Source organism: Capricornis sumatraensis, chromosome 1, assembly GCF_032405125.1.
Source record: "Capricornis sumatraensis isolate serow.1 chromosome 1, serow.2, whole genome shotgun sequence".
Lineage (NCBI taxonomy): Eukaryota > Metazoa > Chordata > Mammalia > Artiodactyla > Bovidae > Capricornis > Capricornis sumatraensis.
Genome location: NC_091069.1, coordinates 245229682 through 245242050, shown reverse-complemented (window position 1 = coordinate 245242050; position 12369 = coordinate 245229682). Strand labels below are relative to the sequence as shown.

General features: G+C 35.7%; 1 protein-coding gene across 1 annotated transcript in view; it reads left to right on the top strand.

The window, feature by feature from the left end:
- The window catches only part of BRWD1 (bromodomain and WD repeat domain containing 1), a 123407-nt gene extending 111256 nt beyond the window's left edge, over nucleotides 1-12151 (top strand). The window contains exons 42-43 of the mRNA XM_068980370.1: nucleotides 8910-9346; nucleotides 12045-12151. Coding sequence (XP_068836471.1) covers nucleotides 8910-9301 — 392 coding nt within the window. The 3' untranslated portion in view covers nucleotides 9302-9346; nucleotides 12045-12151. The remainder of the gene's footprint in view (nucleotides 1-8909; nucleotides 9347-12044) is intronic.
- The last annotated feature ends 218 nt before the right edge of the window (nucleotides 12152-12369 follow it).

Below are 12369 nucleotides of genomic sequence, written 5' to 3'. Positions count from 1 at the left end.
GGTAGCAAGTGTCATACAGTTATTTTCAGAATTCGTCAAGAGGTGGTAGTTTCTAATTCCAGTCCTATTGTAGTATAATTTCACATGACCTTTGTTTACAGATTCTTCGTAAATATTATGTTCATACTGACATAACAATTGGGGAAGGGGCGGTAGCCACGATTAGTAGGCAAGGTACCTGCCACTTTTTTTTCTTTCCCTGGCTACTTGAGTAGATGGCATTTTACCAGATTTTATCATTTTCATTGAAATGGTTTCCAATTTTTCTTTCCAAGTCCTGTTGGGTCTTCTTTTTCTCTTTATTTTTAAGGAAAATATCATCTACTTTATTTTATAAACTTGAATTCATAAAGCGCTGGTAAATTATTATTTTTTTTAATGTTTGATTGTATATTTTAAACCTCTAAGGCCAGACCATAGCTAGCATTTTCTTTTAAATTGTGCACTAACAAAATATTATATGATTTGTCTTTCCAAGATCTCCTGTTTTCCATTTATGGAATTTAACCAAAATCTTGGTCTTCCATAGTCTTACTCTGTGAAATAGAGTTTGTGTGCCTTAGATTTAGATAAAGTGTGTTCTTTAATAGAGTGTACAGGGCTAAAAGAGTATTTAAATTATATGTAGTGTTCCCCTTAAATTGTAGAGTTGAGTTTTGATAAGAGTGCAATTGCAAATCTCATTTCTATAGGAAAATAGTTAGTTGTCATTCTCTATCTCTTTTAGTCTACTGCTGCCATGTGCAATCCCAAGCATTCTTTGCTGGTGCAACTAAGTATCTTTATTAGTGACTTCTAGTATAAATCTAAGAAACTGTTGTGGGAAAATAATTTGGAAATTCACTTAAAGCGTGACTTTTACCACATCATCAAATACCATAGTACACTTATTTTCGAGCCAAATATTTTTACTTGATAGGCTGTGCTACTCCAAACAGTGTAGGTGGCCATTCCTAGCTTGTTTGTGCCTGAAGATGGACTTGACTCAAGTGGTTTACATATTTTGTAGCTAAAGGGTGTATTACAGTACCCCCACCCTTTGTTATTTATTGGCCCTAATTGTGTTTGGTTTCAGACAAAATTAACCCTTTTCTCCTGTGTATCCTTAAGGTGGCAGACATTGAAAAACATCAGACTCTGATATCAGTGTTAGAATGTTCTGAAGTGTTGGTATTTCTTGGTTCTCTATTCCAGTTGACATGGTAGAAGGTTCTTTCTCTTTCTACTGTGGTGTAAGGGGAAGGATATTCTTAGACATTACCAAGTGAGATAGGTGGTCTGCCTGCCTCTCCTTTGGTTGTTGAGAGAGCTATCACCACTTCAAAACTATGATGCTTTCCTTCTCAAAGTTCATGTTAACTGTATTCTTGACAGATTGAGTCAGGATAATTGTCCTTGACTAGTGACCTGAAAAAAATTAATGGAATGCTCTTTACTTCCTTAATTTTGAGAAATGGTGATAGATGTCATATTCATTAATTTATTTTAACTCTTCTTAAACTTCTCTGTTTTATATCTATTCTCAGGGTTATAACTCCATGTTTACCATCATCTGCAAAAAGGTACCAAAAAAATCCATAAACAAATATGGAATATATTCATAAATACATCAGTTCTTTTGGTAAAATGATACTTAAACCATTTAGGCTTCATCAGTAGAACTGTTCTTAACTTTTGGACTGAATTGATTGGCTGGTCAGCCAGTTCCTAATTTTTCATTTTGTCCAAAATGGTTAGACCCTTGTGTGTAGAAGCAATATTTTTGTTTCATCTGAAAAAAAAAACCAAAAACACAAGTAAGAATTGGCCTGGTGACTTTGAAAACGTGGTTGACAATGGTAGCTTCTCAAGTTCTGAAGTAAAACTAAGGGATTATAGAGAGAATCATTTTTATGGATTTTTTTGGTCATGGTGCTATTCCTAAGGTTAACTTTGAATATGTGACACACACTTCTAAGTACCCTTAAGGAAAATTAATAAATAATTAATAGTTCAAAATGTTTACACTGAGCACTAGAACATGTTTGACTTTTTTTTTCTATTTCTCTTTATGCAAAATGAGCAGGGATTTAATGCACAAATGTACTTTAATAAGTTTGGGATCAGTTTGTATTTTTCCTGTGAAAAAAGACAAAAAGTTACAAGTGGAATGTGAACTGATCCAGAAGTAAGTGCTAGAGCTTTCCATTGCACTTGAAGTAACTAAATGATGTATATGAAGAAGAAAAGACTACTGTGGTTGTGTATGTCCAGAGTCCTATGATTTTATTCATTTATGGTTTAAAAAAAGGTTTGAGGTTATTTAGATTGGAGTTTTGATTCCTTTTAAGGATTAATTTTACCAAGCATATTAAGACAAAAAGATTTCAAACATAAAAATAGGTGAAGTTTAAAAAGCTTCCCCCCACCCATTTCCTCCTTATTTAAGAAGGGTATATTGACAATGTATAGTAACTTCTGAATAAAAGGAAAAGTTTATCCCATTTTCAGATAATTCCTAGGGTAATCATTCTCCCTTGCCCCCCCTGTTTTTTTTAATTTTAGGGGATTAGATCCTTTGTCAGTTTAGTAATCCTCAAAAGAATGATGCATTTATTTACTCACAGCCTCCATGTTACAACATAAAAGTTTCTTCCAAGAATAGTTAAGAGTTGTACCTAAAAAGAAAATTAGTTTTATAATAAGAAATGGGGTGAAAGAACTTATGTTTTAGGTAAATGGAAAAAGGAGACATAAACCAATAAACTTACCACCTGAAGGTACTGCTGTCCAAAAATAAGAATAAAATACATCACTAAATCCTTCACACTCCATTGGCTGATGATCTCTTAAGTAAAATTCTTATTTAGAGTAACGTTGGGTCCATACTATGTTTCCTTGTCCCTCTTCTAGCCTTTTTTCTTCAGAATAATCAGAACACAGAATTTATTAAGTTCACTGTATGATATTAAGAACTGAAATGAAAGGACTTTATTAATCTCTTTTGTTAGTACAAATTTAATTTGCATTACCTGGGGGAAAAAAATGAGAAGTTTTGTATATCAGATTACAAGAACATTGTTAAAGGTACATACAGTATTTTTGGTTTTCCTTTCTACTCAATTGTATTTGTTTTTTGAGTAATATTTAAATGGCTAGAAAAGGTCTTTTTGCCTTGCCTTTTTATAGCTGAAATGCCATCTCCATTCTTCTCATTGGTATTAAGTCAGTTTACTTACTTTATCAGGTATCTTGTAGTTGTCATCAAATCCTTTAGTTCATACATTGTATGGAAATTACAGTTCAATTATTCTAGTATGATGGAGTGTAACAAAGCACCTTCATTGTAGAAGAACTTTTTGTGTGTTAATTATTTAAAGTTATATCTCTCAACTTCTGCTGTGGGTATCAGGAAATAATAAAGCAGAAACCCTAAGAAAATTGCAACCGAACAGAATAAGACTGTCTGTTATTCTAGTATTTGGGAACATACAGATCAGACCAAATATACTTGTCAAAGGGAGAAAATGAAGCATTGTGGAAAAATCTAGTCCAACTAGATTAGTAAATACTACTTATAGTAGTAGTATCAAATTGTGAATTTAATGGAAAGGATTGAAATGTAAAAAGTACAATGATGAGGGATGTGTTGTCTTTTCTTACAGTTTAAGGAAAATCTTATAACTTTAAAAAGATTATAGATGTTGCCTAAGGATACATGGGAATTCTCAAATTTAAGAGAAATTTTTACCAATCACTCATAAGCCAAACTGGTTTCTAATACATTGCTAATTTGGTTAAAAAAATATCAAGGCTCTTACTCGGTGTCTGTTCAAGGATTGCGTGTGTGGATTTGATGGAGGGAGGCGGGTGGGGGTGCTCGGTGTTGGAGACCTGCAGACTGCAGGCCCTGTCTCTGGCAGCATGTAAGTAACTTGAGACTGTTTGTAAAGACTGGTGGTTTCACTGAACTGAGTTATCAGTGCCACAGCATATTGTCTTGTCATACTTTAGTTTTTTAAGTTAATTTTAAGGTAAGTTTTATGATTTATTAAAATCTTCAGTGGAAATTCGGACTGTAAAGAGAAAGAGGCAGTCTGACAATTGAATGAGATGGCACAGACTATGTGGACTGCAGCAGCCAGCCTACCCTTGGTTCCACAAGGAAAATTATTTAGAAATTGTTAACCTTTTTCGATTAGTGATTACATGTTAAAGAAATCTTTAATTTCTAATAGGTTAAAGTTTATTTTCTAAGTTTTGATCCATACTTACTTGGTTCACCTGTAAAATTCTAACCACTTAACTGGAGCTTGTCAAAAAAGCAAATCTTTAGTTTTCTATCTCCATTTGAGATCTGTACTTTTAACTTTTTAAATTAGCTCATTACCATGTCAGAATCTGCATTGTCAACTAGGAACCAGTTTTTTATTCAACTAACTGAAGTAGTAAAATATACCAAATTTAATAGTCATTATAATTACAAGTGGAGAAGGAAATGGCAACCCACTCCAGTGTTCTTGCCTTGAGAATCCCAGGGATGGAGGAGCTTGGTGGGCTGCTGTCTGTGGGATTGCACAGTCGGACATGACTAAAGTGACTTAGCAGCAGCATAATTACAAGTAAAGGCTCTTTTTTTTTTTTTTTTAAACTACTACAAGCCACCTAGCTGGTTGATTCTGTGAGATCTGCACCATCCAGTTCCCCCTGCAACTCTTTCACCTCTGGATTTAAGCAGCTCTCCACCCTGTGTCCATCTGTGATCTCTTCTGTAAAAAGTGATCTCTTCTGCAGGCAGAATGCAGGACTTCCACATTAGGTGTGAGTCAGAGCCTGGAGGGAGTCAGACGTGCTTGAAAGGAGGCTGCCTTCTAGCTGTCGGTGGCCCCACTGCTTTTCATTTGTAAACTAATAAAGCAGATTGAAAAACCCAGTATTTACTTCTGATATCATCTTATCCTGCCTGCATTAGTCTGAAATGATCCATCTCCTAACAAATTTAAGCAGATTAAGATCCCTGAATTCATACTTCATAGTTTTTTTTTAATTAGACTTTTAGAAAAAGTTGCAATATCCATCACAACTCTTGTGAGAATCATTAAAAATGATTGTTATCAATTAATTGTTGCTAGAGATAAAATTATAGGGACCTAGATTAGCTGTAGATGGAAAACACATCAAGGTTCTGTGTACCCATCATTGAGTGAATTGAAGACTTAAGGCCATTTATTCAACCACAGAAGTGACCAAACTACTGGAGAACAACCCTAGGTTACAGAATTATTTAACAGTCTCTTGACCTGGCACTGCCATACCATTGACTTCTCAGTGTTACCAGCTCCCCTGAGAAAAATGTTAAACCCTTCGAGTTACAGAAAACCCTCTTCTACAGCCCATCTCTAGTGAGACTTTCAGGTTATGGGGTATATGGAGACTTACACTGTTGGGAATATCAGTAAATGCTGTTTGCTTCCAGAGTTCCGGTCATTGCCTATCAGTGAAGGTCAGATGATGAAGAAAAGAAAGGCTGTCTCAAAGTCTGCTCTGATAAGAGGCTTAGTGGAGAGAGGTTACGATTTGCAACTAAAATGTTTTCCCTTTATAGGAGCTTGATTTACCCGCAATCAGTGACCAATAGTTGTCTGTATTTAAAGTATATGAAATAGGCCAGTATATTATTTTTACTTTGGCTCAGACATTTTCTTATATTTTTCCATTCTCATATTTGTTTCTCAGTTTAAATGCTGATAAGAATACAATTGTTTATGCTTCTATAGCAATGATGTAAAGTTTACTTCAGATCTAGGACTACAATTTTGTGTTATGAAGTATCATAATTGGAATATGAATAATCCTTCAGAAACCAGAGATTGTTGCTTTGAATCAAAACTAGAATGTCTACATCCAGATTTCTATTCACTACAGACCATATGAGAATACATAGTGATCTGTGAGTTATATTTTAAAGTGGCCATCTCAGTAAACTGTGACAGAGCCCTACTAAAGATGTAAATTGTCACTCTACTAATGAAGTTTTTATTATACCCAAATAAGGAGCCATTTAATGAAAAGCAACAATGCCTCAAGCACTCAGTGACCATTCCAACACCCATGGCTGACCCAAGACCACCTGGGATAGTAGGACTTGTGGGGTTGTGCTGGTTAGTTAGTATTAAACGGCACTCTCAGAAATTATCGTTAGAGCAGTATCCTCCAAAAATTTTAAGCTTATACCCTAATATATATATTGAACTTCTAACCCTGAATTAGTCTGTATATATATTTCTAAAAACTAGTTTTCTCAGAATAAAACACTTGATAATTTACCAAGTTCTCAGTAATAAAATTGACACTGACTTACATGTATTACAGTTTTAAAAAATTCCCCACACTGTCATTCTGTGTTCCTCAAATTTTTATCTTGATGACATTCCCATGTTATGGTTTAACCCTTTAGAGATTCAGCTTAATCGTTGGAGATACCTTATACAATATAACTTAATCCTGTATCCTCTCCCCTCTAATAGTTCATATTTCCTTAAAGCATTTTTAAAAGACTAGTTACAGTTTCTTCTGTAGAATCTTTTCCCTTATTTTGGATTACAAATGTCTTAAGAGTTGGTACTTGCTAGGTTTCTAAGGTGTCAGTATAAGTACTTTGATCACAACACTGAAAAGGAATTAGTTGCTGCAACTTCAATCATTTTGTCTCACAGAAATTTAGTGTAGTAGGATTTTATATGTACAAATCCACTGGATATGTTGGGAATGAACTAATTGTATATTTTTAATATTTTTCCAACATGCAAATGGATGCAGTTTGTTGACTGATAATAGCATCCTCATTTTACTGTAAAGTAGAAATTTCACCTTAATTTTACCATGTATTTTTTAAAACTATTCATCTGTTGTTGCATATTTATATTCTAGCATTTGCTTAACACTGATTTAATGTGCTGAAGATTCACTCTGAATCTAGGATTGATTTGTAGACAGTAGTTTATAATTTAAAAGTTCCTAAGAAAGCATTTTTTGAAATGATAATAACACCACTTTTAAGCCTCTCCTCCATTCACTCCCCAACTTCCTGTGCAGGGACTCCAGAGCCCAACCAAGGCAAGGTTGGGGGTGCCCGATGGGGGTCCCTGCTGAGCAGCTCGGCCCACTAAAATGCCATTTTTGAAATGCCTGTGACTTCTACTGAGCAAAACATGTCTTCAGAAATGGAATTTTCACTGTAAAAACAAGTGAATCATGTAATTTTGGTAAAAAGGACAAGCATTTGTGGGGAATTGCTTTTAGCAAAGTAGTTCGTAGCCAACTATGGGAGAACTTTCGTGGGTCTTGGAGAAAACACAAGCACATCTTTGAAATGCATGTCATAGATTTAAGGTAAACTCTGAAGAGTTACTTTTGAGGTTTTAAGGCTTTGCCCATCACTCTATCTGTTAATGAATTTGTCAATTCACAGAAGTCATTTTCACCTGTACTCATTTGCCCTTGATCACAGGTCAATGTCTCCCTTCACAAAGGAAAAATGAAGAAGGCTGGTAGTTTGTAGTTTCACTGCAACAGAGTAACTGTGAAAACCTTCAAACCTGAGGCAGCATCCTACACGCTCACCCCCAGCAAGACTTGTGCCCCTTGAAGACAGTCTTAGATAGTTTGGCTCTTAATGGCAACAAGACTAGATTGCCAACAGATAAGGCCTGACATTCAGGGGCTAATGAACTTTAGGTGCATTTTTATCAAGAAATACTAGTTCCCGAGAACAGTGCTAGTTAAGTTTGTATTTGAAATGTGAAAATCTAGCTTTCAGATGTTGGCAAAAATGAAAATGATTTGAGCCCACGTAAGCACCCATGGCTGCTCTGCTCCATTGAAACTGCTGGCTGAGGCCCAGTGAAGGACTAGCCTCTGCAGAGTGCTTTCTGTCCTACCTTTTCCCTGCTGGATCCTGTCCCAGTTTCTGGTTCTCAGCTACAATAACACTTCCTTGAAAGTTCTTCTTTGCCGCTTAGGAGGTTCAGTTTCTAGAACAAGTTCTGACAGCAGCCTGCGCTACTTCCTTAGTTCGTTACAGCAACTATGCTTGTGTGTGTAGAGTTCATTTCTTTTAGAAGCTTCAGCCTGATCCTCTCTGTGCCCCACATACACCAGTTCAGAAACTGAATAGCAGTGAAACTAGGATTTGATCATTTCAGTTATATAAAATCCTGAAATTGAAAAAGATTAATCTAGGATTAAAACTAAATTTCGGTTGTATAAAACCAATATACAGTTCCTTTTTATCTACTGGTGACCCATGTAACTTTTTGACTAAAGGAAATACCAGTGTTGGAACTGAAACCTTAAGGATCTTGAAGTAGGGCTAATGCTGTGTCATAGTCATGATGGCATTTCCTTCTTGTTTAGGTTCTAGGAAAATTATTTCAGAAGTCCTATTGAATATTTTAAAGTAATTCAACATAGAGTATTAGAAATGACACCAAAAATTTAAAACCTACAAAGTTCTACTCTAAAAAGATTTTTAAAAAGTGCTTTTTGGTGAGTGGCTTTATGACGGAGGAGCCTGGCAGGCTATAGTCCATGGGGTCGCAAAGGGTCGGACACAATTGAGTGACTTCACTTTATGATCCTGAAGGGTATAACCCTATTCTAACAAGTCTGCTGCTTTAGGGGGCAGTTACCCTTAGAGACAGTGAAGTGTGCAAGGGGCTGTAACTTCTGTCCAAGACTCATTTGTAGACAAGGAAGTGGAAGGTTATATCGATGTCAAAAACATGTAGTGTCATTGATGATGATCACTGGTTTTTCATTTAGCAATGTGAGTAGTTGTAACACTGTTGAGGAATGTATTGTTGAGGAATGTAAGTAGTAAAATCTTGTGGTACAAGATTTTTGCATTTACATGAACTTTCATTTTTCAGAATCTGTTCCTAAAGACAGAGAACCCAATACAAAAGTGAGAACATGTGTGCATATTCAGAAGGATGCAGTGCCAATGCCTAGTGAGACTCTGAAAGCCACAATGGCGCCTGAGAAAGCGCCCCGCAGATGTGCTACTGTTGCTGCAAATAAAATAAAGATAATGAGTAATCTAAAGGAAACCATTTCAGGACCAGAAAATGTGTGGATTAGGAGGAGCAGCAGAAAACTGCCCCATCGAAATGCTTCTGCTGCGGCTAAGAAAAAATTACTCAATGTTTATAAAGAGGAGGATACAACCATAAATTCTGAAAGTGAAAAGGAGCTAGAAGATATTAATAGAAAAATGCCCCTTTTGAGGCGTTTCAGATCCTGGAAAGAAAAAGCACAGTAGTGACTATGAAAATGTAGAAGTGGAATTGAAAACCAGGGGCCACAGGTAAACTGGCAGTTGCATTCTGCTCCTAGCTCTAACGTTGTTAACCCCTTGTTGGCACCTTCTGAGGGATTTTTAAAAGCCATAACCCAGTGGGGCAAAGTGGGAGGAGGGCTTCCTCCTAGTCAGCCCTTGTACAGATGCATATGACAAGAGAGTTCTGAGGAGGAAATAGATTGTGGAGCCTTTAGTTGGAGAGGTGGAAAGAAGAGACAAATGGCCCTGTCATGAGATTATTCCTTTTCTGAAAGGAAGGGCCTTGAAGAAATCTCTTGATTCTTTAGAGGAAGAAAGTGGGAAGTGTACAGGGTTGGTAGCAAAAACTCGAAGGACTGAAAACATTTCAAAATCTCAACCTGATGGCTAATTTTCAGGGCTCTATGTTGAGTATAACATTTCAGACCACCATGACTGTGGTGTCATTACTGAAATAAGGGAAAATATAGGCACATTTCAAGAGGGAGTGCCACTGAGCTTATTTGACATTTGAGTGAAGCAAATACTTTATTAAGAGCCACGCCCTATAATTCACAACCCCAAAAGTCATAAACTAGAAGGGCTTGGGGATTCCATGATGGGAATGTTGATAAATGAATTCTGAAGTAGTGTTGGAAATAGAAAAAGTCCATTAATGTTCTTATTTTGTTTATAATACTGCAATTCATACAGAATGATGACCACTTGATATGATGAATTCAGGGAATATATATTTTTATATGAAAGCTATGAATGTGACTATCACAACTTTTTCTCATTTTTACTTTCATGTAGCAGCATTTATAGAAATGCCAAAAATGTGCCTCACTATGAGGCAGGTCTTAGTCTTAATGAGTTAGAAAATAAAAAGTATAAAGATCGAAACAGTCATATTTTTTAGATGATACTGTCACATCTTATGTTTCTTTATAGCACTTTAAAAGTTAGAACTTTGAATATTTTGAGCAAATTTATTAGAGACTCATCACAACAGACTTTAAAGGCAGCATGTCTGGGCTATATCAATCCTTCATTAGGATTAGAAAATCTGGTCTTGATACTATAAAGAATTTATTTGCAATGAGGTTTGTGAGTAGGTATTTGTTGAAATTAAAATCACCAGATTAAATGAACGCACTGTCAAATCTTTTTAACGTAGTAACATGCTATTGGAAAAATGAACTGTTACAAGCAAGTTGTTTTCCCATTTAAAAGTATCTGTGAATATTAATATATGACTTGCATGTGTAAATCTAAAGTAAAATACAGCAATCTAAGGGTTTCTGTTCCTCTTTCATTAAAAGAATGTAATGCATTTTTTTTGTTACACAGATCAACTTAAGTGTCTTATTGAGAAATTTACTTGTGGTTGCATGTCTGCTTTTAAAAAAGGCTTTTTGTTGTCACTTTCTTTTTCTTAGCATAAGCCAGAGTCTGTATTTGCTCTGTTTGTAGTATATTTTCATCTGAAATACTGATACCAGTAATTTGTTACTAGCACAGGTGAGAAAGGGAAGAATTCCTAATAAACTGCAAATATTTTTAGGTGCATGGGGTTTGATTTTTGATCTTTAATGAAATGTTTAAATCTATTTCCAGACGATTATTTGCACTTAATTTCACAGAAATTTCTTATTGGGATATGCTATGTCCTCAAATGCCATAAAATGAAAATGTTAAAAATCTCAAGAGTATTTTATGCAGTTTTTTGACTTTTAATGTCGTGAAGATTTCATTTTGAAGTTATAATTTTCTCTGGTGGGGTTAATTTCTGTTAGCACTTGAGATTGTACCATCAGCCTTCTTTCATAATAGAATCCCTTTTCTGGTTGAGTATTTGATTTGAACATATACTTGCCTTTTTTTAAGTGCTTGGCTTAAATTTATTGTAACTGCATGAAATAAGCATTTGTTTAAAATTTAATATTCTTGTAAAAACCTCTCTGAAATGTATGCAGAATTTTAATCATGACTAAATGTACTATCATTACCCTATCTATGATTTTTAATCAGCTTTCCACAAATGATTTCTTCATAATTAATTGAAATCAAATTGAAGATCTTACTGGTAAAAGTGATGTTATTTTATTCAACAAAAGGACTAAGACAAAGTGGTGCCCAAACTGTAGCCCAGGAGTGTTAATGTAATTTTAAAATATTACACTGGTAATCTTGTCTATTCTAGCTTGCTAACATAGCCAGAGTTTCCTAGGCGTGAACTAGATAGCTAGTCTTATTGTTTATACTTTAATGTTCATATTTTGCTTCAAAACTCAATATATTATTTTGCAGTAATGTGTAAAATTGCTAAATAACTCATCTTTTGGAAATGCTGTTGGTGACAGTTTGTCCACATCTAAAAGCAAAATGTTTTTTTCTAATCTCGAGGCTCCCCCGACCCCATATTAGTACTTCACTTTGTGACTATTTATTGATAGGGTTCCAGAATGTAAGCAAATGCCCTCTAGTTTCAGCACAACTGAATGTAGGTAAATGGATTTTTTTTTTCCGTTGCAATATTGTATATTTTCACTTAAGCTATGGCGTAGTGTCACTTCTGTCCTGCATGGATTAGTGCTCTGTTAAATAATGAAAGAAGAGAACCAATTAAAAAATAATTACGTTTCTTATTAATGAAAGGCTATTTAGAGCGAAATTTTGTACCAGAGATGGCCAAGTTTTAAAAAAGAAGCAACTATTTTTGCATTCTCATGAAATCTTTCAGATCATCAGCTTTTGAAATGTGAATCCCTATTGCCAGTAAAGGCTCATTTTTACAACACCGCGAAGCACTGTAGTTTTTCCTGCCCGTCCATCCGCCCTCTGTCCACTGTCCCGAGGACGCGCCGGGCCGGGCCGGCACCTACCTGGGGCGGTCGCGGTTTGAAGACGGGTGCTTAATAAACCAAAGCTCACCCTGTCACTCCTAATGGAGAAGAAAACGGAAACGGAGTTAAGGAAGGTAACCAGGCTGGCCCTCTTCCCGGAGCTGTAAGGACTGGGCCGGGGGCGGTCGAGCCCCTTGTCGGCCCGGCCCGTTACCTGCGGGG